The sequence below is a fragment of the Penicillium digitatum genome, chromosome 2 (assembly GCF_016767815.1).
Source record: "Penicillium digitatum chromosome 2, complete sequence".
Taxonomy (NCBI): domain Eukaryota; kingdom Fungi; phylum Ascomycota; class Eurotiomycetes; order Eurotiales; family Aspergillaceae; genus Penicillium; species Penicillium digitatum.
In genome coordinates, this window is record NC_089385.1 from 3,520,664 (window position 1) to 3,547,924 (window position 27,261).

General features: G+C 50.0%; 11 protein-coding genes across 11 annotated transcripts; 8 read left to right on the top strand and 3 right to left on the bottom strand.

Moving 5' to 3' along the window:
• Positions 1 to 717: 717 nt before the first annotated feature.
• Pdw03_7266 (Beta-glucosidase) lies at positions 718 to 3,372 on the top strand (the record flags this gene model as incomplete). The annotated part of the gene is made up of 3 exons (XM_014678584.1): positions 718 to 787; positions 843 to 1,449; positions 1,527 to 3,372. 3 exons carry the CDS (start codon positions 718 to 720, stop codon positions 3,370 to 3,372), a joined length of 2,523 nt encoding a protein of 840 aa, XP_014534070.1.
• Positions 3,373 to 3,936: 564 nt separating this feature from the next.
• On the bottom strand, positions 3,937 to 5,316 carry Pdw03_7267 (uncharacterized protein; the record flags this gene model as incomplete). The annotated part of the gene is made up of 1 exon (XM_014678583.1): positions 3,937 to 5,316. The coding sequence occupies one exon, from the start codon at positions 5,314 to 5,316 to the stop codon at positions 3,937 to 3,939; it is 1,380 nt and encodes a 459-aa protein (XP_014534069.1).
• A 1,205-nt stretch (positions 5,317 to 6,521) lies between these two features.
• On the bottom strand, positions 6,522 to 8,073 carry Pdw03_7268 (Homoserine O-acetyltransferase, putative; the record flags this gene model as incomplete). The annotated part of the gene is made up of 2 exons (XM_014678582.1): positions 6,522 to 7,984; positions 8,037 to 8,073. 2 exons carry the CDS (start codon positions 8,071 to 8,073, stop codon positions 6,522 to 6,524), a joined length of 1,500 nt encoding a protein of 499 aa, XP_014534068.1.
• Positions 8,074 to 8,361: 288 nt separating this feature from the next.
• On the top strand, positions 8,362 to 8,921 carry Pdw03_7269 (60S ribosomal protein eL30; the record flags this gene model as incomplete). The annotated part of the gene is made up of 3 exons (XM_014678581.1): positions 8,362 to 8,431; positions 8,487 to 8,641; positions 8,826 to 8,921. 3 exons carry the CDS (start codon positions 8,362 to 8,364, stop codon positions 8,919 to 8,921), a joined length of 321 nt encoding a protein of 106 aa, XP_014534067.1.
• A 940-nt stretch (positions 8,922 to 9,861) lies between these two features.
• On the top strand, positions 9,862 to 12,369 carry Pdw03_7270 (Alpha-glucuronidase; the record flags this gene model as incomplete). The annotated part of the gene is made up of 1 exon (XM_014678580.1): positions 9,862 to 12,369. One exon carries the CDS (start codon positions 9,862 to 9,864, stop codon positions 12,367 to 12,369), a length of 2,508 nt encoding a protein of 835 aa, XP_014534066.1.
• A 1,032-nt stretch (positions 12,370 to 13,401) lies between these two features.
• Positions 13,402 to 15,201, top strand: Pdw03_7271 (DNA-binding SAP; the record flags this gene model as incomplete). The annotated part of the gene is made up of 1 exon (XM_014678579.1): positions 13,402 to 15,201. One exon carries the CDS (start codon positions 13,402 to 13,404, stop codon positions 15,199 to 15,201), a length of 1,800 nt encoding a protein of 599 aa, XP_014534065.1.
• Positions 15,202 to 15,714: 513 nt separating this feature from the next.
• Pdw03_7272 (Organic solute transporter Ost-alpha) lies at positions 15,715 to 17,559 on the top strand (the record flags this gene model as incomplete). The annotated part of the gene is made up of 6 exons (XM_014678578.1): positions 15,715 to 15,754; positions 15,806 to 15,956; positions 16,025 to 16,319; positions 16,378 to 16,503; positions 16,576 to 16,725; positions 16,789 to 17,559. 6 exons carry the CDS (start codon positions 15,715 to 15,717, stop codon positions 17,557 to 17,559), a joined length of 1,533 nt encoding a protein of 510 aa, XP_014534064.1.
• Positions 17,560 to 18,093: 534 nt separating this feature from the next.
• On the bottom strand, positions 18,094 to 19,494 carry Pdw03_7273 (COP9 signalosome subunit 6 (CsnF), putative; the record flags this gene model as incomplete). The annotated part of the gene is made up of 4 exons (XM_066101604.1): positions 18,094 to 18,539; positions 18,602 to 18,668; positions 18,729 to 19,078; positions 19,146 to 19,494. The coding sequence occupies 4 exons, from the start codon at positions 19,492 to 19,494 to the stop codon at positions 18,094 to 18,096; spliced, it is 1,212 nt and encodes a 403-aa protein (XP_065956687.1).
• Positions 19,495 to 19,643: 149 nt separating this feature from the next.
• Pdw03_7274 (DNA-directed RNA polymerase III, subunit Rpc31) lies at positions 19,644 to 21,593 on the top strand (the record flags this gene model as incomplete). The annotated part of the gene is made up of 1 exon (XM_014678576.1): positions 19,644 to 21,593. The coding sequence occupies one exon, from the start codon at positions 19,644 to 19,646 to the stop codon at positions 21,591 to 21,593; it is 1,950 nt and encodes a 649-aa protein (XP_014534062.1).
• A 312-nt stretch (positions 21,594 to 21,905) lies between these two features.
• Positions 21,906 to 22,806, top strand: Pdw03_7275 (DNA-directed RNA polymerase III, subunit Rpc31; the record flags this gene model as incomplete). Its single annotated transcript, XM_014678575.1, has 3 exons — positions 21,906 to 22,013; positions 22,117 to 22,363; positions 22,436 to 22,806. 3 exons carry the CDS (start codon positions 21,906 to 21,908, stop codon positions 22,804 to 22,806), a joined length of 726 nt encoding a protein of 241 aa, XP_014534061.1.
• Positions 22,807 to 23,398: 592 nt separating this feature from the next.
• Positions 23,399 to 25,499, top strand: Pdw03_7276 (putative NADPH reductase tah18; the record flags this gene model as incomplete). The annotated part of the gene is made up of 4 exons (XM_014678574.1): positions 23,399 to 23,557; positions 23,618 to 23,793; positions 23,843 to 23,941; positions 24,005 to 25,499. The coding sequence occupies 4 exons, from the start codon at positions 23,399 to 23,401 to the stop codon at positions 25,497 to 25,499; spliced, it is 1,929 nt and encodes a 642-aa protein (XP_014534060.1).
• Between the last annotated feature and the right edge of the window lie 1,762 nt (positions 25,500 to 27,261).

Below are 27,261 nucleotides of genomic sequence, written 5' to 3' on the forward strand. Positions count from 1 at the left end.
TTGATACCCCATTGAAAGGAAATGATGGAACCTTGCCTTTTTTTTTGACATTTACTATGCTACAAACCTCAAGTACTCCCCTACACTGGACTGTCTACTGTTTCCTATCTTGTCTTTGCATTTTGCCCGGTGTTTGGGGACAAACCACTTCACTTCTTTACTTGTACTTTTTTCTTTCTTTTCTAAATGAACGTAACAGAAATGCGATATCCCAGGATCTTCGCTAATTAATTGCTTTCGATTGACTCCATAAGTACTACTCCGTTACCCTCCAGGCTTAACGGTCCGACATCCGATATCTCTGCCCCGCCTGACCCCTGCCGGCTAAACTTCGGACTCGCCACTACCTCCGTGGCCCTTTAAGAAAGCCGGTGGATTGTCTGAATCTCTTGAGATGTCATTTGTCTTAACCAACTCAGCATCTCATGTAGCCCATCATCATTGGACATTGCTCTACAGCTTCCCCGCCTACCTGGCTTCATCATCCCACACTTCATACATTGGAAAACACCAGACTTTCCAGCTTTGGTATAAAACGGATTGATTCTGTTCTCTTTTTTTCCAGATCCTAACTGGATTGCTTCTTTTCATTTTTTGTGAGATCAGTAATCGCAAGCCCAATATCGAACAGTTACACTCTTGTCTTCAAAGCAATTGGACAAGAGCAAAATCAATTCATAAACACCCAAGAGAAGAAAAACAGCACTGCATGACATCATGGCTCGAATTGATGTCGAGAAATCCATCGAAGAGCTCACGCTCGGCGAGAAGGTAGCCCTCACAGCTGGTAAACCCCAATTTCCACTCCCAAAAATGCTGTCCCAGAACTCACTTCCCACTAGGCCGTGATTTCTGGCACACAGAATCAGTTCCACGCCTCAACATCCCTGCACTACGCATGTCCGACGGACCAAATGGCGTCCGTGGCACTCGCTTCTTCAACGGTATCCCAGCAGCATGCTTCCCCTGCGCAACGGCACTCGGCGCAACCTGGGATACCGAGCTGCTATCGCAGGTCGGCGCATTGATGGGCGATGAAGCGATCGCAAAAGGCACACACATCGTACTAGGCCCCACTATCAATACCCAGCGATCGCCGCTGGGCGGGCGCGGCTTCGAGTCCTTCTCGGAGGATGGTGTGCTTTCCGGTACGCTAGCTGGCCACTTCTGCAAGGCACTGCAGGAGAAGGGTGTTGCTGCTACGCTTAAGCACTTCGTCTGCAACGACCAGGAACATGAGCGGTTGGCTGTTAGCAGTATTCTGACTAACCGGGCACTGCGTGAGATTTACTTGATGCCGTTCCAGTTGGCTATGCGGATTTGTCGCTCGCGGTGTATTATGACCGCCTATAATAAGGTTAATGGGACTCATGTGAGTGAGAACAGGGGTATAATTGATGATATCTTGCGCAAGGAGTGGGGCTGGGACGGTCTTATCATCAGTGACTGGTGAGTATCGGTGACGGGTTCATCTTTGCCAGGTCTTTTGCTTATTCGGGGGCTGACGCTGGAGTTTCGTTTGGTAGGTTTGGTACCTACAGTACCTCTGATGCCATCATCGCCGGTCTCGATATCGAGATGCCCGGTAAGACTCGCTGGCGGGGTGGGGCTCTTGCACACGCCGTCTCGTCAAACAAGGTGACCCAATACCAGCTCGATGAACGCGTGCGCAATATCCTCAACCTCATAAACTGGGTTGAACCCCTAGGCATTCCCGAGGGAGCACCTGAGAAGGCTCTCAACCGGCCAGAAGACCAGGCTCTGATGCGCCGCGCTGCAGCCGAGTCTGTCGTGCTGATGAAGAACGATGGTGATATTCTTCCCCTTAAGAAGGATGGCTCTCTGCTGGTCATTGGACCGAACGCTAAGATTGCTGCCTACTGTGGTGGGGGCTCGGCCTCGCTGGCTCCTTACTACACTGTCACCCCGTTCGATGGCGTCTCCGCCAAGACCAAGGGAGAGGTCAAGTACAGCCAGGGCGTGTACTCTCACAAGGACCTGCCGCTCTTGGGTCCACTGCTGCGGACTGCAGACGGCAAGCCTGGCTTCACGTTCAAGGTTTACAATGAACACCCCAGCGCTGGCGAGGATCGACCGGTTTTGGACGAGTTACATCTACTCGAATCTTCCGGGTTCCTGATGGACTACGTCAACCCGAAGATCAAGTCTATGACCTACTATGTCGATATGGAGGGGACGTTTACCCCCGAAGAAAGCGGAATCTACGAATTCGGCGTGACAGTCGTCGGCACAGGCCAACTCTTCATCGACGGCGAAGTGGTCGTCGACAACACCAAGAACCAGAAGCAAGGCTCTGCCTTCTTCGGCACAGCCACTATCGAAGAGATCGGCACTAAAGAGCTTAAGGCCGGCCAGTCATACAAGGTTCTCTTCCAGTTCGGCAGCGCACCAACCTCAGACCTCGACACACGCGGAATTGTCGCCTTCGGCCCAGGCGGTTTCCGTTTCGGCGCCAGCCGACACGTGAGCCAAGAGGAACTGATCACCAACGCAGTCGAGCAAGCCAAAACCGCCGAGCAGGTCATCATCTTCGCCGGTCTCACCCAGGAATGGGAAACCGAGGGCCACGACCGCGAGCACATGGACCTCCCCCCCGGCAGCGACGAGCTGATCGGCCGCGTACTGGAGGTGAAGCCGAACGCAGTTGTCGTGATCCAGTCCGGCACGCCGGTCACGATGCCGTGGGCACAGAATGCCAAAGCGCTCGTGCAAGCCTGGTTCGGCGGCAACGAATGCGGTAACGGTATCGCAGACGTCCTCTACGGCGACGTCAACCCCTCCGCCAAGCTGCCAATCACCTTCCCCCGCCGTCTGCAAGATAACCCCTCCTACCTGAACTTCCGGTCCGAGCGCGGCCGCGTCCTCTACGGCGAGGACATCTACGTTGGCTACCGGTACTTCGAGAAAAGCGATGTGGCGCCTGGCTTCGCTTTCGGGCATGGTCTGTCGTACACGAGTTTCGCACGGTCGGATTTGCGCCTCGAGACTGTTCCCGAACAGAGTAAGTACACTGAGTCCGGTGAGCCTGTCACTGCGTCTGTGACTGTCTCCAATACGGGGTCTGTGGCCGGTGCCGAGATCGTGCAGCTCTGGATCGTGCCGCCGAAGACTGATGTTGGTCGTCCCGTGCGTGAGCTGAAGGCATTCCAGAAGGTTTTCTTGCAGCCTGGGGAGAGTAAGACTGTGCAGTTGGTTGTTGAGAAGAAGTTGGCTACGAGCTGGTGGGATGAGGAGCGGGAACAGTGGATCTCCGAGAAGGGAACTTACCAGGTTCTCGTTACGGGTACTGGGACGGAGGAGCTGCGTGCCGAGTTTGAGGTTGGTAGGACGAGGTTCTGGCTTGGTTTGTAGGACTGTGTTTGCTGTGTTTGCTGTGTTTGCTGTGTTTGGTTTTTAGATCGGACCATTGTCTCACGATTGTAGGGTTTTTTTTAATATGTGGGCTAGGCTGGCTTGGGATTTCTCGAACCCTCATGGTTTCGGTTCTGATTTTTGTTTTATCATTCTGTTAGTTTACACCATTGTACTCGATGAAGCAAAATCCAGGGCAGAATCTGGATGCATAGTGGTTCAGCGATATTCATGTTCTCCAGAACGTGGCGAACGCATGGACCGAGCAGAAAGAGAGACGGGCCAGGCTGTCAATGTTTGATGAAAAGGATGTTTTGAAAGGAACCTGATCTGACGCGAAGTAAAATCATTTGAAACAAAAATTACAGGTGAACATCCCAGAAATCGAGCAGTAGACCTGGTAAATGGTAAAAGAGCAGGTAAAGAAAAAGGGTATATATGCACAGAACAGAACAGACATCAAGATCAAAAGACACCGAGAAAGGACAAAAACCACCTGCTCAAATCCCACGAATCCCACGTGAGGCATATTCAAACATCTCCAACACCCACAACCTGCTCCGATTAGCAAACCCCATTGTCATGATTCCTCCTCATGCCCAGCCCAGTCAACTTCTTCAACAAAAGGGAGGCCTTCTTTCGTCGGTTGTTTTGAGGCGGTGAAGTGGGCATCGCAACAGAGTAAACACACTCCTTGTGCTTGGACTCATTCGCCAAACAAGAAGCTGAGTAAGACACCCCACAATTGGACCCGGCAAACAGGGGTCCAGGCAAATGTTCCTTCGATGCACCCAATCTCGAATTACCGGTGTCAGGTCTCGACGTTGTGGCCCTTCCACCCAGTGATGATGATAATGAAACATCACTGTAGATGCTCGAGATCCGGTCCCCCCGATAATTCTTCGTCGGCCATGCATGGGAGTTGAATTCCCCTGTTGTTTGATAGGAACTGTAGAAGCGGGCCACTGAGTTGGGCTTTGCAGCTTGGATTGCTGGTGGCTTTGCTTCGTCGGTGAGGCGTTGGGTGTCTCTGCTAACGTGGATCCAGGTCCTGTCTGTGCTGCCGAGAGATGGTGCATCTTGTGGGGATATGGCGGGGGAAAAGGCGTCAGGTTTGTTCAAATATGGGTTGGTGTCGCTTTCGTTGAGCGAGCTAACTGGGCTGTCCAGAGTCGTTGGGTTGGATGGCCACTCGCTGTTGAGATGCGGGGGACTGTATGGGAATGGAACCGGGCTTGGAGAGAAGGATCGTTCCCTCTGGTTATCCTTTTCGTTTGTTGTTACTAGACTGTGGCTCCGGGGGCGGGATCCTGTTGATGGGCTGTGTGGCGGTGAAGCGTAAGGTTGTGCGTTGTAGAACCGTGCTGAGCTGTTTGTGCGCGATACACTGTTGCCGTAGGTTCTTCCTGGTTGGCTGGGAGAATTGAAGGTCATGCCAACACCAGAATCATGCCTCTTGGTGCTTTCAGCTTGGAGGCTGATTGGGTTGGGCGCCGACAGAAGAGTGACATTCTGTCTCAAGGACGAAGGCGCTGCTTCGACGCTAGTCTGACCAACGGGATACTGTCCAGCTGTCGACACCGGCACCTCGCTCCGATAGGACAATCCGGCTGGAATACCACGGTCTATGGTGTGAGATAGCATAGCACATGCATGCTTGATATCAGCTTCAAGGTCATCTCCAATCTCTTGGCGGTCAATAAGCGGCGATGCAGGGCGGAAGTAACCCGGCTCATCTATGAAACTGTAGCCCCGGATGGGATCCCCGCTGTCCCACGTTGGCTCATCGTGGGCGGGGGACTCGGGATTCGTCGCTGAGCGAGGACGACTGCTTGATGGACTGGGTTCAATGGGCAAGACCAGTGATTCCAGGCCTCGTGCGGAGTTGCTTCGGATGAAAGGCAAACGGTGACGTAACTTTGCTTTTGATGGATTGCGCTCCATCTCGGGATAGGTGGTTTTGCCACGAAGGAATAGAAGCGACAAATTATAGAAATGAATGGGGTCCTCAAATGACTCCAATACGCCCGATCAAAATCCAGGCAATTTCCCAACCTATGTGATGCCAAGTTCAACCCGTTGTCGGCACAACTGTCTGGTATGTGAAGGGGGAATGTAGATCCAGTCACCCAAAGACTGGGACAGCAGAGTTAAATAGAAAAAACCCCGAAAAAGACTTGAAACAATGCTAATTAGTTGACAGGGTAAAGATAGTGATACTAGAATTAGTCTGCATAAAGAAAAAAAAAAAAAAAAAAAAAAAAGAGCTAGATCGACAACACATTGAATCTCCACTTTTAGGGTCTCTACTTTCTTATTTTTCTGCTCCGTACTCCGTACGAAAGGTCAAATTTGGGAAATTCAAGACTTAACCAATACTATTCGGTTAAATAGGTTAATTTGAAAAGGGTGTAAGCGCCAGAGTTAGACCACGTACACTAGTGTGTGACTCAGGGCTTTTGGCGCCAGCGAGTCTTCAGGCACTAACTGCATGTGGTAGCAGCGAGCAGGAAATCAAATATCTCCCCAAGTGTCCGACAAATCTGACCATTCAGCTCGGGCCAACTTATCGCTTTTTTTCCACTTCATATTGGACATGGGCTTGTTTCTTTTTTTAGATATGGCACTACTCAGGACGGGAGGACCTGTCCGATTTCAGTATAAACTAGATCCACCACCTTATGAGGTTCATCAATTCATGAATATTTGGCGGAGATCAAAAAGGGAGGCAAAAACCGAATTGGTCCATAGGTCCAAGTGTGATTTTGATTTTCTATTGAAAGGATGCGACGAGCGTGTCGCAAAGATAACCAATGGCTATCGTTACTGAAAACGGACCCATCACCCCCCGGCGGAGTATCGTTCCGGAAGAAATTGACCCAGAGGGCGGGTCTGATGGAGAGCAGTTGGATGCTTCTTTGACAGTCTTCTCGGACAAGGGCAAAAGCCAAGTGAGAGACGGGAGAGGCAGTTGGATGCTCATCTCCCTGACTGGCGGAACGGAAAAAAGAACGGCAACCTACTTCCCCTGATGCACCATGACATCTATCCGGTCGCGGACCCCTCGATAGGATTCTGGACCCAGACTAGAGTATGGGACTGGCGGCAGAAAGAACTGCGCCTACAATACTGTTTGGCATCTCAACGCTTTACCAAGCGGTGATATCCTCCACCTCGGCCTCACCAAAGGTACTGCTCTTCGTCAGCTTAGTGACACTGGCCACAGCAGCCGCACCATCGGCGCCCGACTTGGCCATGATATCGGGTAGGACTTCGTGGAAGAATTCGACAATGTGGCGGTTGACTTGCTCAAATTGAAGCAAGAACGCATCATGGCCTTCGGGGCTATCGATGCGCTTGAGGCGAGAGTCGGGGATGCCAGCTGCGATCTCCTGTTGTTCTGCAAATGTAAACAGACCATCCGACTCGATGCCTAGAACTAGAGCCGGCTGCTCGACGCGTCCGAGGGCTTCGAGGACGGTGTCCTCAGTGTCGGCGGTAGTGTTACCACGGCGGCGGGACACATCATGCGTATCGAGCTTGCGGGTCATGGCAATGTAGCAGTTGGCATCGAATCGCTTGACGAATTTATCACCCTGGTAACGAAGATATGACTGTGCGGAGAAGTAGGTCGGTGGACGAGGACGGCCGGATGTAGTCAGCTTGGGCTGTGTGTCGACTTCGGGGGCAAATGTCTTGGTGCCAGAGAATTGCGGATCCATGAACTGGACCTCGGCCTCGTTCACAGGAGCCGGTGAGCCTTGTCTGCTCTCCGAGCGTGAAGTTGTTCCGCCACGGTGTCCATCGTTGTGGATAGCCCAGTGCTCGTTCGGGGGGGTAGGGAGCTTTTCTGTGCCGTTGATGTTTCGCGGCTTGCTTGGATCCGGTACATTGCGACCGAACCGAGACTCGAATGAGTTGCGGCTACGGTAAGTGAGGAGTGCTGACATGCGAGCTGCACCGAGGCCGGTGGATGGCGGGTCATTAAATGCATAGTAGCCATCGTCATACTTCGGGTCGCTATAGATACTCTGCCGCTGTGCCTCGCCCCAGCTGATGCACCATGCGGAATGGCGTGCTGAAGTTGCAATTGGCACAATAGCACGCACATAGTCTTTGCCGAAAAATGCGTATTCCAAGGTGAGCATTCCACCCATGGATCCTCCGACCACCGCAGCAATCTGCTTTACACCGAGGTCATCCAGTACGAGTTTGTGGATGTTGACATCATCACGAACAGTCGTTAGGGGAAACTCAGGTCCATAGTAGCCATTTTCAGACTTCCCATCCTTGTACGTCACAGCACTCGCACTTCCGTACGGACTGCCCAAACTGTTGAGGCAGATCACGAAGAATCGAGAAACATCGAATGCTTGGCCAGGACCACCGAGGAGAGGGCCCCACCAGTCAGCGACATCGGCACTGCCACTAAGAGCGTGACAAATCACCAGCACATTATCACCGGTAGGAGCGAGCGTTCCACGCGTGGTGTATGCAACCGGGACGTTGTAAAGGATGACACCGGACTCAAGTTTGAATGAAGGGATGATCGCAATGGATTGCTCCTCAATCAACTGAGCATAAGGGTTCTCAGGTTGCGAATGGACCCTCTCTACGGGATTTAGTAGCCGTTCATCAATTAAAAGTGGGGGAGATAGACTGACGGTATTGCGCAGTAGGGGCACTGCTAGTTTCAGCCATCATGAAAACGAGACAACAAAATGCAAAATCTCAAAAAAAAAAAAACTTGGAGTTGGAAATTGGGAACAGGTTGTACTTATAATGACAAAATCGAGTGAGTCAAAAACCCCGCAAAATTTTGGCCGGTACCGCTGGCAGAAAACAAAGTGTAATTTTATCACGTGCATTTTGTCACGTGCGGCTAGGGCTCGCTCCACACTTGACCTTTTTAATCTGTGCGAATTTTCTTCCTCCGTAGCCAACCACCCAACAAACCTTCTTACGAGCCAACCCCTCAAAACATTCAAAATGGTCAAGACTAAGAAGTCCGGTGACACCCTCTCCTCGCGCCTGGCGCTTGTGATGAAGTCTGGCAAGGGTAAGCAGGTCGTTTCGACCGCACAAATGAGCAGTTCACTGACACCTTCTCTCAGTTACCATGGGTACCAAGTCCACCATGAAGACTCTCCGCTCTGGCAAGGCCAAGCTGGTCCTCATCTCCGGAAACTGCCCTCCTCTGCGCAAGTCCGAGCTTGAGTACTACGCCATGCTCGCCAAGACCCCCGTTCACCACTTCAACGGCAACAACGTACGTTCCACTCCCCTTTCCTTCTGGTCGGCGGCCTGAAAAACCTGGTTGTCGCACCTCGGTGTCAGCTACACTACTCTGAGAAGAAGTTGGTCAAAACTACCACTTCGGAGAGTGAAGTTGCTCAGCGAAGGGATTCCCGCAAGGCATCCCGGAGAGCGAATTGGACTAACTCGCCCTATAGATTGAGCTCGGTACCGCTTGCGGTAAGCTCTTCCGCTGCTCCGCCATGGCCATCCTCGATGCTGGTGACTCCGACATCCTGAGCCGTGAGGCTTAAGCGTATCGCTCTGTTGCGAGCCAAATAAAAAGATATAATCTTGAACCATTCTTGAACAAAGCTTCTCCCAAAAATAATGATAGAAGTAAGGGAACTTCCGAGCTAAGCACATTCTAGATATGCGTGCAAAACTACTTGACCACTATGTTAAATGCGCTTGTCTTCGGACAAGGTCAGACGCTTCATAGAACTAGGCTAAAAAGTAATACCCAAACAGCCTTTCATAATCACAAGTCCGCCCGTTCCTGTTCAACTTGGGTTTGGTCTAGTATTTGTTAGGCTTCGTGGCGCTGATTCTAATTCTATGTTGGCCATGTACCAGCCGTAAATCACACCCAATAACCCACAAGACCATTATCATACAAGAGCTTGCAAGGCAAACCCGAAAAAAGCTTGGATAGATTCAAAATCTGAGCTCAGAGAGACTCCATGCCAAGTGAATCCGAAATTCCCCAAACCCCTAATTCTAAGAGCGCCCTAACAGATGCATACGCTATGCTGTGGAGATGGTCTAAACAAAACTCATGGAACAGGTAAACACGCCTCTTCTTCCCGATGGAGAACTCAATTTGTTGGCCCCGGGGGATCTACGGCTCTCGGTGAGCCTTTTTCGAGTCTCGCCGAGGTAGAACCTAACTAAGAATCTCTTTTAGTGGCATTCTCTGGCATTCTCAACATTGGGCGTGAATAAATTCAGCTTTGATGTCCGTGCCATTTCAACCCCCACACGACTCCGCAATCTTTGCGGGGAAAGATTTCAAGCACAAATAGCCTGTATTGCTCGGCTTGAACACATCACTAATTTAGCCTGAAGTTTCTTCGACAACGTTGTGCCACCGGCGAGTCCCCCGATGTCTGCCGGAATTTCCACATAAAGGGGGACTTTGATCTGCAGTGAGTGATTGGGTGTATGCACTCCAGACAAGAAACTCTTGCTACAATGCGTGCACTCCTGCTGTTTTCCTCCTTGGGCTTTGCAGCTGCTGAAAATGGCCTCAAAGGCTGGCTGCGGTACGCATCGTTGCCCTGTTCACGTCAATGTCATTCCAACGTCCCTTCGAGTATCGTCGCCCTCAATGCGACTGAGACAAGTCCGGTACATGTTGCGGGAACAGAGTTGCAGAATGGCCTCAAAGATGTTTATGAGAAGTGTTTGCAAATCACATATAACAAGTGCAAGACGTCTTCCTCGGTTTTTATTGGCACGGTTGGTCAACATCGAGAAATCTGTGGCGCTATGAACGATGTACCTGAACTGAAAGAAGATGGGTTTTGGCTCAACACCAAGGGAGAAAACATCTATATCCTCGGACAAAACGAGAGGGGTGCTCTTTATGGCACCTTTGAATACTTGTCGATGCTTTCACAGGGAAATTTCTCCAAGGTCGCCTATGCATCCAATCCTTCTGCCCCTATTCGCTGGGTGAATCAATGGGATGATATGGATGGGAGAATTGAACGTGGCTATGGTGGTCCCTCTATCTTCTTCAAGGATGGACAAATTGTCGACGATCTAGCCCGTGTTGCTGAATACGCCCGCCTTTTGGCTTCGATCAGAATCAATGCCGTCGTCATTAACAATGTTAATGCGGATGCGGCCCTCTTGAATTCTACAAACCTTGACGGGGTGGCTCGAATCGCTGATGTCTTCCGCCCATACGGGATACAAGTTGGCATATCGCTCAATTTCGCATCCCCTCAGACTTATGGAGGGCTCAGCACTTTTGATCCCCTCGATGCATCTGTCATCGAGTGGTGGTCTAACATTACGACTCAGGTCTATGATCGAGTTCCCGACATGGCTGGCTACCTCGTTAAGGCTGACTCAGAGGGGCAGCCAGGCCCCCAGACTTATAATAGGACCCTCGCCGATGCAGCGAACCTTTTCGCCAAAGAAGTCCAGCCCTACGGTGGCATCGTCATGTATCGCGCGTTTGTCTACAACAAGCTGAACGAATCAATCTGGACGGATGATCGTGCAAAGGCTGCCGTGGATTTTTTCAAGGACCTAGATGGCGAATTCGACGACAATGTGGTGATTCAAATCAAGTATGGGCCTATTGATTTCCAAGTCCGTGAGCCAGCATCGGCCTTGTTTGCGAATTTGGTCAACACCAGCATGGCCATTGAACTGCAGGTCACTCAAGAATACCTTGGACAGCAGTCGCATTTGGTCTATATTGCTCCCCTTTGGAAGACAATCTTAGACTCTGACCTTCGGGTCGACGGCCAGCCATCCCTGGTTCGTGACATTGTGGCTGGTAAACGGTTCAACCGCAAACTGGGCGGGTCAGCAGCTGTTGTCAACGTGGGTACAAATACCACCTGGCTTGGAAGCCACCTGTCTATGTCAAACCTATATGCCTATGGTCGCTTGGCCTGGAACCCGGTAGACGATATCCAGGATATACTGCAAGACTGGATCAGACTGACCTTTGGGCTCGACCGCAAGGTACTTGACACCCTCACTCGAATGTCCATGGAATCTTGGCTCGCCTACGAACAATATAGTGGCAATTTAGGCATCCAGACGTTAACAGATATTATATACACTCACTATGGTCCTAACCCTGCATCTCAAGACAACAATGGCTGGGGCCAATGGACCCGCGCAGACAAAACTAGCATCGGCATGGATCGGACGGTAGCAAATGGCACAGGCTTTTCGGGTCAGTATCCGGATGAGATCGCTGCCATGTATGAAAACATCGAAACCACACCCGACGCTCTTCTACTATGGTTCCATCACGTGAAATATCTTCACCGTCTTCATTCGGGGAAGACCGTCATTCAGCACTTCTACGATGAACACTACAGCGGGGCAGAAACAGCACAGACCTTCCTTACGCAATGGGAATCACTTCAGGACAAAATTGATGCTGAGCGATACCACCATGTTCGGCACTTCCTAGACTACCAGAGCGGTCATTCAATTGTGTGGAGAGATGCGATCAATAACTTTTTTTACAATCTTTCAGGCATCCCTGATCAGGCCAAACGCGTCGGCCATCATCCATGGCGCATCGAAGCGGAAGACATGACGCTAGAGGGCTACAAGACTTATACCGTCAACCCCTTCGAGACAGCCTCCGGTTCTGTTGCAATTGTTACAACTTCCAACGAGATAGCCGGCACCGCTTTAACCGAAATCAACTTTCCCTCTGGCACCTACGATCTTGCAGTGAACTACTACGACGTATACGGTGGTCAGTCACAGTGGAAGGTCTATCTGAATAATCGGGAAATCGGACGATGGATTGGCAATGGTGAGAGTATCTTCAGTCACACGCCTTCTGTCCATTTGGATGGGCATTCGGCAATTCGTATCAAGTTCCGGGATGTTAAGATTCATAAGGGTGATACTTTGAAGATTGTTGGCATGCCTAATGGTACTGAGCCAGCGCCATTGGACTACGTGGCTCTGCTGCCAGCGGGCATTGTAGATTAGAAGTTTCTTTTATGTTGACTGTCTTTCCCACCCAGCGTAGTGTTTTTACTTTTCACTACCACTGCTTACTTGTATGACAATATTTGAAGAGCATGGGGCTGGTCGAAGTATCGTCATGACTTGTTCCAAAGTAGATGATGTGATCATATCTTATGTGTACAGCTTTTGAAAACTTTCCATCCACCAAAGGTACTGGTCCTCAGTTAAGACCGGAAATAAGGCCATCCTAACACTTGTGAACAACTTCCCTCGTGTACCAAGGTCCTTTGTTGCTTAGCTGATGGAAATAGTATTGCTGCATCTTCACTCATTTTGGTATATGATCCCGAAGACAAATTAGGCCGCTAACTATAGGGAGTAGATTAGGCCCTAACATCCGTTAGGGACCACAATTGCAGACAATGTTAGTGAATGGCCATTGGCCAAAAGTTTTACATGGAAAAGTCCTTTTCACAATTTACTGCTTTTCCCGCATTCTTCTACCTCAGTCTTCTACCTGAGGTAGAAGGAAAACAATTGTTTTAACCAAATTAATCAACAGTTGTCTTATAAGACCACCTAAAGCACATGGTAAGGTTACATAAGCTACCGACTATTCTTGTATAGTTAGGTTAACTAGTTAATAGTTAGCAAAACTGGGTTTACTTCAGCCGCATCTAATTTATCCGTCACAATGCTGTAGATGGTGATGTGCGAGCTTGAACATGCCAAACTCTTCAAACTTTCTTGGGACATCTCCAAATAGAGGGGTTTTTTTTTTGCTGAATTTGCTTTGAACAATTCAAGTGAGGGATATGTATTTGCTAGATTTGTTGTTTTGTCCGGTTGCATGCGATGGATTGTTCAGACAAGAGTGACGCTAGTCCATTTAGAGCTAGCGTCCTACATCATCGGCGCGCATTTCCATCGCGTCCCCAGACTCAATCCCTCCGCTCCAACCAATTGTCTTATTCTTTTGGACATGAACAACTTGTCTCATCTCGTTTAAACTTCACTTGTTACATCGCCCTTTGAGGTGGAGAGTCTCTCACCATGAGTGATTATTCGTCGTTGAAAGTGGCTGATTTGAAGGCCGAATGCAAGAAGCGCGGCATCCCTCAGACCGGCCTCCGCCTTAAGCAGCATTTCATTGACAAATTGATTGAGCTTGACTCACAAAACAACCAAGCTACAAATGAAGTAGCAACTTCAGCTGAAGAAGCTACCGGATCACAGTCATCTGCACCAGACGCTGTTTCGCAAGAAAAGTCACAGCTCGAACAACCAGAGAATGAACTGCTTGGACAACCAAAGGGGGAGTCAGTTTCACAAATTGAAGAAACCCCAGCACCTGTGTCGGTATTGGATCCAGCTCAGGATGGAAAAACACGGGCAGATGAGTCGACCCAAGAAGAGGCAGTTCCGGCAGCTGATGTGACATCGCAAAAACCTGAAGATGTCGCAAAGCCTGTGGAGGATGCACAAGCAGAGACAACAACCCCTGGAAATCAGGATCCTGCATCTGCAACTGACCAGCCGCAAATGGATGAAGCAACCCAAGATGCGAAGAACCAGGACCCCGTGAAGGCTCAAGAAAAAGTGATCTCCACTGCCCAAATTTCTGAGGTTGACACCGGCTTATCGACACCTCTCCCAGTGGAAGAGACATTGGAGGATACGCGCAAACGGAAACGCCGTAGCCAGAGTCCGGCTCCTACTCTAGAAGAGATTGCGAACAGGAAGGCTCGCGCGAAGGAAACAACCCCACGTGTGTTACTGAAAGACGATGAAGTGCCAATTTCTCGTCCTGAGGAGCTCAGTGTTGTAAATTCCAAAGACCAAAAAGCAGCGAAGGACCATACAGAGAAGCAATCTATTGAGATACAAACAGACTCGCACAAAACCCCTACTAAGCAAGACGCCCGATTCCGCAACTTATTTCCACCTGCCGGTGCATCCTCCCAACCCGCTTCTCCTCCAAGAGATGTCACAATGCAAGATGCGGACGTCACCCCCGCGTTGCACTCTGCAACCTCTGCCCTCTACATCGACGGCCTCATGCGCCCACTTCAGCCGACTGCACTTCGCAAACACCTAGCCAGCCTCGCATCCACGACCGAAACTCCAGATCCTGATGCCATCATTGACTTCTATCTTGATGCGATCAAAACTCACTGCTTTGTGAGATTTGCCAGTCCCGCAGCCGCCTCGCGGGTCCGTTCTGCCGTCCACGGGACTGTGTGGCCTAACGAGCGCAACCGCAAGAATCTCCGAGCAGATTTTATCCCCGACGAAAAAATCAAAGATTGGATTGAGATCGAAGAGAAATCCCGAGACCGAGCTGGCGCTGCTGCCCGTTGGGAAGTGAGATATGAGACATCTGATGACGGCATCACTGCCACCCTTGCCGAGGTGGGCTCCCCTCCCTCTGGACCCTCTGGACGACGTGAATCGGGTTTCAATCGTACTCCGCCCTTGGGCCCACGCCGCGATATTGAGCAGTTTGGCCGTCGCCCTTCCAACGCGCCTCTTGCAGTTCCCGCACCCCCGTCGCGACCTGGGCAGGGGTTTAAGCCACTGGATGAATTGTTCGAATCTACTACTACAAAGCCCAAGCTGTACTACCTTCCCGTTCCACGTCACATTGCTGACAAACGTCTGGACCAATTCGATGAGCTGATTCAGAAGGGCACATTCCCACGCCATGGTGGCGATGAAATGCGGCGAATTACTTTCAAAGATGGTGATAAGTTCATAGACATTGGCCCGGAACGATTTAGCCCTGGACCTCGATCTGGTTCCGGACGTGGACGGGGACGTGGTGGACGGCGTGGGGACTTATGGCGCACTTGAAACAGTCGGCTAAACGCATCTTCCGGTTGGGCGATTGTAATTGGTCATGTACAATAAACTTTTAGCTGCAAAAATGCTATAGGAAGAATCGACATGAAACCAGATGACAGAATAAGATGAAAGAAAACCAGGAAGGATGAAGAGAGATAGAATCAATATTATCAATGTAATCAAAGCGCCAATATCACCAGCCTCATTCGCCGGATACATGGATGTCGGTCCAAAGGGGCCGTCCAGGAGCCAAGCAAATAAAAATAGATCAAAGACTAAGCCTTTTCAGCTTCCGACGATCCCTAAGAAACTTGGCACATTTTCCAGAGTTGACAGGTTGTGCAAAATCAGCCAAGAGAACGCCATCTTCGTCTCTTGCCTATGGGGATAGTTGCTTCTTCAACATTTCCTTGGTTTTCGGTGGCGTCTTCCCCTGTCGATCCGGATAAGAGATAAAGGGCCAAAAAGTGTTTCCACTCCGTCAACAGTACCTCTTTCGCCATTTTCACCCAACCAGCCATCATGGGCTGGCCCGTGTGCAATACCACAGAGACCGAAACAAGTGTGTTGCCCTTCCGCCTTGAATGGCTTCGCAGTGACTGATCAGAAGTAGTCAAGGAGGTCGCACTCTGGGATGGCGGCGTTTCATTTCATGTCCTTGCGCTTTTGGTGGGCGGCGCTTGCGCCATCGTCGCCTGCCTTATATCTTTTGCTCTGATAATGCTACATGCCACACATTACAGCAAGCCGATCGAACAGCGACAGTAAGTTCCCTTCTCCTTCGCGGTTAAAGTGAGACAGCATTGCTGACATGGCCTCGTCCCCGTCGCAGTATCATCCGTATCCTATTCATGGTCCCCGTCTATTCCCTCGTCGCGTGGCTCAGCATATTCTTCTACCATGACTCCGTCTACTTTGAGGTCCTCGGCGACTGCTACGAAGCGTTCTGTATCTCCGCCTTCTTCTCCCTCATGTGCCACTATATCGCCCCGGATTTACACAGCCAAAAGGATTATTTCCGTGGAATCCAGCCAAAGGAATGGCTCTGGCCGATGAGTTGGCTTCGAAAATGCTGTGGTGGCGATCGCATATGGCGGACTCCGCGCAGTGGATTGACATGGTTCAATGTAAGATGATACATTTGAGCAGACGTTGAGGGGGTTTAGGGCACTGATCATTGGACAGATTGTCTGGGTCGGAGTTTTCCAATACTGTCTTATGCGCGTTCTGATGACCATTGTTGCGGTTGTCACGCAGGCTTTGGGGGTATACTGCGAGGCGTCGCTGAGTCCCGCATTTGCGCATGTATGGGTACGTTTTGAAGTGCTGACTAGGTCTTGTGTTTCATCCCCTGTCGTTCCGCTAATAAAAAAATATTGTTAGACTATTGTCATTGAATCGGTCTCCGTCACCATCGCCATGTACTGCCTGATCCAGTTCTACCATCAGACCAGCCAAGACATCAAGCAACATCATCCATTTTTGAAGATTCTGTCGATTAAGCTCGTTATATTCCTGTCATTCTGGCAGTCGGTAAGTCTTTATAACGTAATTTCCTGAAAACGTGTTTTGCTAACTGATGTTTCCGCAATTTAGACCCTCATCAGCCTTCTAGTCTCCGAGAGCGTTATCGCACCGACGGATAAAATCGGCCTTAATGACCTCAAAGTTGGGCTCCCGGAGCTGATGATCAACTGTGAGATGGCAATCTTTGCTGCACTCCACCTCTGGGCCTTCTCATGGAAGCCCTACACCCTCACCAACCAATCAAATGAAGTAACGGATTTCTACGGCAACGGCAAGTCTACATACCAAGGTGGACGCTATGGCATAAAGGCCTTGATTGATGCTATGAACCCACTGGACCTCCTTAAAGCCATTGGTCGAAGTGCCCGCTGGCTGTTCGTCGGCCGCAAAAGTCGCATGTTGGACTCCAGTTATCGGGGGCAAAACGGCCTCCAGCCACCCCAAGAGGGCAGGGAACTCACCCAGCATCGAACAGCCTACCGTGGCGCCGGAGGGGCCATGTCCAGAGGCCGAACGGGCCGCTATGGCGATGTGCCCTACGAAGAGGGCCAAGTGCTTCTCGCTCACGCACAGCCCAATCCCGAGATCGCGCTCCCGGGCACTTCGCCGTACGCGTTGGATTTCGATGAGCATCTCCAGAACCCGTATAGATCATCTAGATTTTATGATCGAAGCCCGTCACCCTATGAGGATACCTCGCTACACAGTCATGACAATCTCTACTCGGACTCGCCGGTCCACTCTTACCCACCTGACGGTCCTCTTCGCGAGCAAGTCCCTATTCCCATGCCGGATCCTTACCATCCTCCTCCTCCGTACCCTGGTAACCATCATTCATGATTCATGTCTATGATACCATTATGACTCGGTGTAGACATCTAATATTGCCGGGGCTTGCTTTGATATGCATGTTTCCGCTGCGATTGAGCTACAAACACTACTCTTTTTACCTCACGCTACCCATGAGCACCCCGAGATCTTTGCACTCTTACTTTTCTCTTCATGTCCCGTTGTTTCGATAGGTATGGATACCCGCCTGTTTGCGTAGCGGCACTTTTTTTCACTTTCCTATTCCCCTTTTCACCCTTGACTTTATCTGTCACATCCCCCTTGGTGCACATTCTCTTAGCACCGCTGTGGGTTTGCATTTTCTGCATTGTTTTGTCTGGACCCAACCTCTAGTGTTACGGATGGAGTAGGTAAAAATGAAAAACAGTCATATCAAATTTCGTAATCTCGTCTAAATGGCCTTGAAAGAGACACTGTCTAAGCAAATATGGCGAAAGCCTACGCCCAAGATCCAGTAAATTGCCATTTGTGGGGGTTTCTGCGGGCTGATCGATGGCGAAAACACTCAAGAACTGGCCCTGGCTATCATGAATACATGGGGCCACCCCCGCGCCCAGCCTGGCCATAGAACTCCTCATTGAAGCTTCTTTGGAGCACGGTGGGATCTTTGCGCGCGGTGGCTACGTGACGTGCAGTCTGAACCACCGCAGATTTGCGACCTAGTTCGCGCATGGCTTTAACGTTGTTGCCGAGTTGGCCAAGTAGCGAGATCAACAGCACGTCGTTGCTTTGCGAAAGTACTTCGGTGGCGAAGGTGCTTTGCTCTGACGGAGAGAGAATGGACAGGTGCGAGAGGAGAGAGTTGACGTTGCGGAGGATTGGGTGTGACAGCTTGGTGGCGGATGTATTGTCCTTTGATCGATCTGAGCTAAAATCCGCTTCTGAGAGACTGGACAAATAGGATTTGATAAGGGAGACGCGGGTTTCGAGGGTGCGCACGGCATTGAGACGAGTACTGAGGCTTGCGATTACTTTTCAATCAGTCAGTCTCAACGATCCAAGTAGCAGTTTTGTTGAGGCAGTAAACGCTTACATTCCTCTTCCTCTTGTGAGAGTTCAATCTGCGAGGTCTGCTTATTTGACTCTGTTTGTTCTGTCTTCTGTGCACGCTTGGTTGGCTCCTGTGTCGCATTCAAAGAAGCGGTTCCAGAAGCCTGTACAATAGTATCGATACCAATCATCTCTGATTCTCCCGTTTCCACTGAGTAGGGCAGCTCCCTGAATCTGATATTCAGCACCGGCTGCTCACCATCAACCTGCATGTCCTTGCTTGCATCGGGGGCAGTCTCGCCTTCATGGACACTTTCGTATACGGTCAGGGGAAGTTTACCTCCATTTGAACTTGAATCTTGGAGCTGTGAGGGGTGGAAGGCGAGGAAGACGGCAGATTCGTTGTAGTCCTGGAGGATCTGTCGGTGGAGGGGGAGATGGGCGTCATTCGGCCCGTTTGATGGCGCAGTTGACCACCATCCAACAAGGTCTAGTGCGGGATCTTTGTGCACATCTTTGACTATAAAATGGTCAGCTTATACCCGCTAGGAGCAACTCGATTTGGTCTTGTGAGGGGTTCTGTGTACACTGCTGAAGACGTTCTCCAAACCATGCCGCAGGCAAAATAATATCATCGTTCAGTCCACAAGTAACAGGGCACTCGAATGCATGCTCCAGTGTTATCTCCCGTCCATTCTGTTGACCTAGGAGACCGCCAATTATCGGCCCGTGCTGCTGTCGGGCAGCGTGTCGAGTAATTTGGTCGGAGATAGTGAGGAGAACGAGCGGGTGTAGCTGGATGTGGAGGCCCGAATCGGATGACTTTTGAGAGACCAGACACTGTGGAGGCTCCATGACTGTAGTTTGCAATCCTGGGATGTAGAGGAACTTCTGGTGACGGACAGAGTAATAGATACGGTTAGTTGATGCGGTCATGTTTGGTCGGTTTGGTGTTGATGCCTGAGGCAAATGTGAGCTTTCCCCGCGGCGCGAAGAGCGAGCTTTACCTGTCACGAAGGCGTCCATTTCAGTTTTGGTTTTGCGACTGGTTATTGAAAGAACTTAAGATATTTGAAGAAATCACAATGTCAGTTCCTTCGACATTCGATGCAGTGAGATCACACCTCGCTCAAGTCCAAGAGAACCCCTCCACGGCCTTGGACATTCCTCTCATCGATAAATTGAAGTTGCAACTAGTCGAATCGACCGACCCTGTAGTCCCTACCACTCTTCTGTCGCAAATTTCTGTGCTCCTTCCTATATTGCAAGAAGACCCTACGCCGATTACAACCCTCGGAATCAGAGCTACCGCCTACTTCACCTTCACCGATCTTCAATCTATCGATCCCCCGATCAATCTTGTTGCTGGCTTCAAAGCTCCATCACCACCAATCAACCTCCTAGCTCTCTCACTGTTGGCCAAAGCCGCGCAAAAATGCAGTGAAGCTGCCATAGTTGCAGCTGATTCAAATTTGGTGGCTGCGCTCGTGGAGCTGTGGCTTTCAACATCTTCAGGCGAAGTTGCACAGGCTGCACTCGACACATTGTGGGCGCTATTAGAGATTGACGTCGCTAATTATCTGGAAAGTGGAGAATATGACCATGCCGGTGATGAGAGCAATACAGGACAGGGGCTCCTGTGGAGGAGAGTATTCACTGATAAGGATGTCTACGGTCTATTGTTCGGGCTGTGCAGCCTCCAGAGCGATGCCCCTGGTTGTCTTTCTAAAAATGAAAGAACTCTGGCTCAGGGCAGGCTAATGACACTCTTGGTGAAAGCCGGAAAGCTACGTTGGGACATCATCTCAACTTCCCAAGTACCGGAAATCGAGGCTAAATATCAGAGCAGCAGTATCCTGAATTTTGCAACCTGCCACATGGTCCAAGTGAGCGATGTCTTGATGCATATGACGCTGCTCAACTTTTTACACGAGCTGCTAGAGATTGATGGACCGGGCCTCGTCGCTCGAAGCTCCGTGCAGTCTGCTTCGACTTTCTCGTCCTCTGCTCTTGACTTCCTCGTCGAACACAAACTGCATTCCAAAGTACTGACTTATTATCTTGATGAGTCCAAGCTGGACTCGGTGGATCTTCTCTACCTATCCGGCCCAGTCATGGCATATGTGGCTCGGTACGCCGAAATGTATCCCAACCACTTGCTGCAGAACCCCTCTACCCTACTTGACGAGATTATCTCTCGCATCAACAGATCTCTCACCATTCCTACGGCTCAATGGGCACATGGCAAAATACCAACAGGCCACCTTGCTATTTTAGCTTCACTCCCCCGAGTGCTTCTTGTGGAAGCGAGCAAATATGGTGCCAATCCGGTTCTTGCGATTCCCACAAACCCTCCGAACGGCGAAGCTCTCGACGTTCTAGCGAAGATTTTCCACGGGCCTCCGCGAATTGGACTCACAAATTCAATGAGTTTGAACACATCCGGCTCAACTCCAACTGACTGGGATCGCGAAGCAGCTGCAGCGCGCATCCTCTACCTCCTCTATGTCAACCAACACCCCACTTTCTGGGACAATGTCGTGGGTGCTGCCGACGTCCTAGTGATGAAGCAAGTTGCTTTATCAGCTATAACTTTAATGAGGGCTATTACGACAGCGAACTGGAAACCCTCAGCTTCAGCACCCGCCAACACCACTTCATCCCGGTTCCAGTTACCCTCAGAAGATGGTCTGGGTCAGCTATCCCTGGCCACTAATGGATTATTCCCCAGCTCAGGAGCATGGGCAATTCTCACTCCACCTGCTCTGACTACACTTCTTCCATATCTTTTCAAGCCACCTCGGTCCTACGCAGACTTCGTCGGGGGTGGTGCAGGTGATACCCAGAGTGTCGTTTGGAAAGTAGCCACTGCAAAACATGATGTTCTCGTAGCTTTGCATAGCCGGTTGCAAGAAATTGATGGTCAGGTGGAAGGGTTTGAAGATATCATGCGAACGCTACAACAGCGTGTGAATGAGGGTCCCTGGGGACCTGTGCAATCTGGCGGTGCTCAGGTAGTGACTGCCGGACTATGATGTGGGATTGAATTTGAAAATCACATGAAGTAGTTTAATGACTCTCATTCAGTATCATCTTTAATTGTAAAAATTCGAAGTCCTATGGTCTATTATGTACGAAGTACAAAGTGAAGATCTGCGTATTGTTATCTTAGCGCCCACGTGGAGAAGCACTCACTACCTATGGAATCTGCCAGCCCTAGTGCTCTTTCAGGTGGGCGGTGAAGAAATGTATTTTTCCGGAGTCATGATCATTTTGTCCGCAGTTACATCACGAAAAATGATCCAGCTTCGTTAGCCCACATTAATTGACGTCTTATTACCACAAGTATGTCGCGTCGTGGGGCGCCAAAGGGCAAGAAGCCCCCCGGTACAGAGTTTACTTGGGACGCAGACCCTGGCGGAGAGCCAGACACAGCTCCAACGCCGCTATACCCTGTATGTTTGCTTCTTGGCCTGGCTCTCCGGGAAATCTTTCTCTTTCAGTGCACCAATCTTCATTATGTCCAAATCTACAGAGCCTAACTCCATATTCCCTCAGAAATATACTGTTCCATTTGCTCGGAAGTTGAGCCCCGCAGAACAAACCCAGGTGGACTACTACCGAGCGTTACGTGAAAGCTTTCACGAGGGCCCCTACTACTCTGTTCTTGATGCGTCCTCTTCCAATGCCAGAAAAGGCACCGCTGCACGCTCCAATTTTAACGCTTTCCACGGCATGCCTACTTATTCCGGCCGTTATCAAAAGAAACGGCGCACCCTCCCTAAGATTACCGGACGACCTTATTGTAAGTTCTCACTGCCAGCGTTGACTTTTATACAGCTGTATAAGACTAATTTCGCTTACTTGAACTGTTCAGTCTTAAAATTCTTCCCCCGCGAGCTATGGCAAACCCTCCAGCCAAACTTCAGACCCGACGCATCCCTAGATGGCTACCAAGCTCAGGCTTCGGCTGTTGGGTTGAAACGCGGTTTCGAAGACGAAGAAGACGAAGCTGGACCTGCGAAGCGCACGGCCGGCGGCGAAGACGAGGATGAAGGCGACGCAGATGAGGATGAAGCTGGATTGCTTGAGGGGGATGATGAACAAGAAGAGGAAATGTTGGATGATGATTTCTCCGAAGATGATGATGAGATGGGCGGCGATTACAATGCTGAACAGTACTTCGACGATGGAGAAGATGACATGGGTGATGAAGACGGCGGGGGCGGTGGCGATGATGATTTCTGAAAAAGCAGATTCACGATACCCCTTATTTCCTTTCAATATAGCCTTACTATGGCTTTTCAGCGGTCTGATTCATGCCTCTTCGGCGTATCCTTTGTATCTAATCAATGCCATAGTGAATTTTTTGGTGTGTTCAGCGCAGAAAACTCTCCAGTAGTCCACGCCGTTAGGATATTTGAAGAACAGTGACCACTTTGCCTAGCATAGGATCAATTACAATTTATTTCCAAGTGAAACGAGCCGCAAGAACTCGTGACTTCTTCATGACCTAGTAGGGAATATGCACTACCTCCATTTAGGCTCAATCATTCTAATACGCTCGTTCAACTAGTAAAGGTATATTTCACCTCCCTAGGGCTTCGTCCATTTTTTGCCAGTTTTACCTATTTTCTTAATATTCCACGACCATAGAATCAGATCATCTCCCTCAATGCCCATTTATTCAAGGCTTTCTACTTCTTGACATCAACTAGGGGGACAGGCGGTCATTAGGGCGGTGGGTATTTGATAAGATTGATTGGTCTTTAAGTGACGTCAACCTATCTTGGAGGGGTAAGGCAGGGATTGTTCAGACACTTCCACATCAGCGCGCAGAATGGGCGACACCAAAAGTCCATGTCCCTTAGAAAGGTCCGTGCTCATTTTATATGGCTCTGAAACGGGCAATGCGCAGGAAGTGGCCGAGGAACTGGGCGTCTTGACCGAGCGGCTCCGCTTTGCGACACATGTATCTGAGTTGAACCAATGCAAGCCGGTATGCACTTCTCTGCAATGACAAGGATCGCCTAGAGGTCTAATACCTTTTTAATCATAGGAATCCCTTTTCTCGTATACACTTACCATCTTTGTGGCCTCGACTACTGGACAAGGCGATTTGCCGGTCAATGCGCGGTCTTTTTGGAAATCGCTCTTGTTGAAGAAGCTACCTGCTACCTTTTTAAATGGCATCAATTTCACTTGCTTCGGGCTGGGGGATAGCTCGTATCCCAAGTATGGGATTTTTATCACTATTCTAAGGTTCTATGGCTGATTGTGATAGATTCAACTGGGCGATACGCAAGCTCTCTAAACGACTATTACAACTTGGTGCAAATGAGATCTATCCCACAGGTGAAGCAGACCAGCAACATCCAGAAGGGTTAGTACTATCTTGATCCTCACGCCGGAAATTTGTTCACGGCTTACATGGCTTGACACACAGACTTGAGGGAACCCTCCTGCCATGGATGACAAATTTCCGAAAACATTTGCTGGATAGACATCCTCTTCCTGCTGGACAGCACCCGATCCCAGATGATGTGCAGCTCCCACTAAAGTGGAAGTTGCAGTTTGCAGGTGGAAATGATTCGGTTTCAGTGCCCCAGGCTGCCGTCCTTAATGAACATCAAGCCTCTTCGGATGAATATCCGGGGCTACACCATCTGGACCATGACTCCCGACCCATTCCACATACACTATGTGCGACGTTGACTGAAAATCGGCGCGTAACTCCACAAAGGCATTGGCAGGATGTGCGCCACCTTACCCTGACCGTTCCAGACTTTGTCTCTTACGTTCCTGGAGACATGATCACCATCACACCGAAAAGCTCCTCGATTGACGTCCAAACCCTTATTGACTTGATGGGTTGGAACGATCAGGCAGATCGACTAATCTGTCTCGTTCCAACAGGAAATATTCCATCACCACCTCCCCTTCCTGGTGTTGACTCATATCCCAATCTCACCCTCCGCGCCCTCCTTACAGACTATCTCGATATCAGAGGGATACCCCGCCGATCATTCTTCTCCACAATTGCACACTATACCAAAGATGAAAGGCACAAAGAGCGGTTACTAGAATTTACAAATCCCGAATATCTCGACGAGCTATGGGATTACACAACACGCCCACGACGTAGCATACTTGAGATCCTGCATGAGTTCAACACCGTCAAAATCCCCTGGCAACACGCGATATCTGTTCTCCCGGCCATGCGCGCCCGCCAATTTAGCATTGCAAGTGGTGGAAAACGCAAGCAGACTGCTGATGGCAATACACAATTCGAACTCCTCATTGCCATTGTGAAATACCAAACAGTGATCAAGAGAATCCGCGAGGGAGTCTGTACCAAATATCTCTCCGTCCTCCGGCCAGGTAGCACCCTCCAAATCCAGCTGCAGCCCGGCGGTCTCAAATCTTCAGTCCAGCAACTGACCGCAGCAACCGTGCTAATAGGACCGGGCACTGGAGTTGCACCCCTGCGCTCCATGCTCTGGGAGAAAGCGGCACTTGTGCAGGCGTATCGTGAGCAAAACCCTGGCGTCAACCCGCCAGTCGGCCCTACCATTCTTCTGTACGGAGGCAGAAACCGAGAATCCGACTTCTTCTTCGAGGAAGAGTGGACGGAGCTCACCAAGCTCATCCCGCTGCAGGTGCTTACTGCTTTTTCGCGTGATCAGCAACGCAAGGTCTACGTGCAAGATACCGTGCGTGAGAACTTCGCGCTATTCTTCCGCGTGTTGCATGATATGCAGGGGTCGGTTTTTATTTGTGGTTCCTCGGGTCGCATGCCTCAAGCTGTGCGTGAGGCGCTGATCGAAGCTTTCCAGCACGGAGGAGCTCCTTTGCCGGGGCAGCCTTTCACCCGTTCCCAGGCTGAGGGTTATCTCATTGGCATGGAACAAATCGGCCGCTACAAACAAGAAACTTGGTGATTGGTGTGAATAATCAGTTCTCATCGCAGCTGAATATGCGACATTTTCTCTGCACATGTATTAATGAAAAAATCTCTATCCACGGGTGAATACTAGCAGAACATGACCATCTGCGATGCAAAAAGGTTTCAAGCTCAAGATGAGCATGGAATCCTCAAATTCAATTTCATTTTAAGGAACGTCCATTCATCTAAAAAACACAAATCTCTACAACCTAGCATGTGTACAATGAAACACTGTCCAGTATGTACCCATGTGGTGCGGAGACTGGTGACCGGCTCGCCGAACTTCGGAACAATGGGTTTGTAGTGATCAAAGATGCACTCCCATATGATCGGACCATCGCATACCAACAACTCGTGAATGGCTGAAGTCATTCAAAAACAACGAGCTCGAATTTGAAAACCCAGAGATGTAGTTGGCGAATAATCAGTCCGAAGCACTATCAACACCTTCAGTGCCTATCTATTCGCCCATGAAAAATCCATGCGGGATGCACGCATGGGGGCAGGGGTAATTGAAGCCTTTTCCAAAATCCAAGGCGCTGAACAACTGCTCGTTAGCTTCGACCGTCTGAATATCACTTTCCCAAACCGCAAGGATATCCCGCGGAAGGGTGCCTGGGAACATGTGGTTCAGAGTCCTTTCCGACGGGTTATGCGCTGTATCAGAGGAATCATCAATCTCTCTACGGCTGGTCCAGATGATGGAGGACTTGTAGTCTATTCTGGGTCCCATCGTCTGGTGGGTGAATTTTTTGACATCCATTCAGAAACTTTGACATTGACAATCAAGGGTCTATACTAGCTTAACTGGGCAAAGCTCGAGTAGTTCAAAGCAAGAAGACGTTCTCCATCAAAGGCCTAAGGGATCACGACGAGCCCCTAGAGCTTCCCCAAATCAGTGACCGGTTACTGAAACTTGCTGGAGTGAAGCCAGATTAGACCTTATGTGAGGAACCATACAGGCCATGACCAATTTGCCCAATTACAGTAGGCTATTCTTCCAACCTAAGCAGTCTTGTCAAATGCAAAACGAGATTCATCATCACAATCTGCAGGCTGTGGGGTTAACCTCGGCAGGTTCGGTGGTGTGAGCATGGCCGAGAATTGCGGCCATCAGTAACATCAGCAACCCCATGTCACTTCCACAGCGGATCGCCATCCAGTTTTTTTTTTTTTTTCTGTTCAGAAGGGTTGTCCGTGGGTCTTTTCCTTTTCTCAATGGAATTTGGCTGTGGACTTGAGCTCCTGTGGTTTAGTTTGATGCGGTGTATTTGATCGAACAAAAAAGGTCACTATACAAAACAAAATTCTAGACGATGATGTGCATAGAGACAAAGATTGACGGGTGCGCAGTACATAACAAAGTAAGCAATAAGTATACACTACTCCGCAAATAGTCTTTCTCCTGTATCTTCGGATGAAACTGCCCTGCTTTTGGTCCATGAATTCTGGCCATAGTCATGTCATGCTTGTAGACACATTGTACAATGCAGTTTCTAGCTGCATGTGTGATAACTGCTAGTTAAGGGTAGACAACTTGGAACCGCGAAGAAAACATGATACCTGTACAATGTACACGGCCTTTATACTCCGACCCCAAGCGCTTGTTATCATGATGGCCGCCAACGTGGACGGTAGCATGAGGAGTCTGTGGCGCGACGAGGGTTAAACTCGGGCCGCGTCGGCGTTTTTGAGTTCTTGGCACTCCGTCACCGCACGCTTTCTTCCTCCGAGCCTCCAAACTTCCTTGCGTCAAC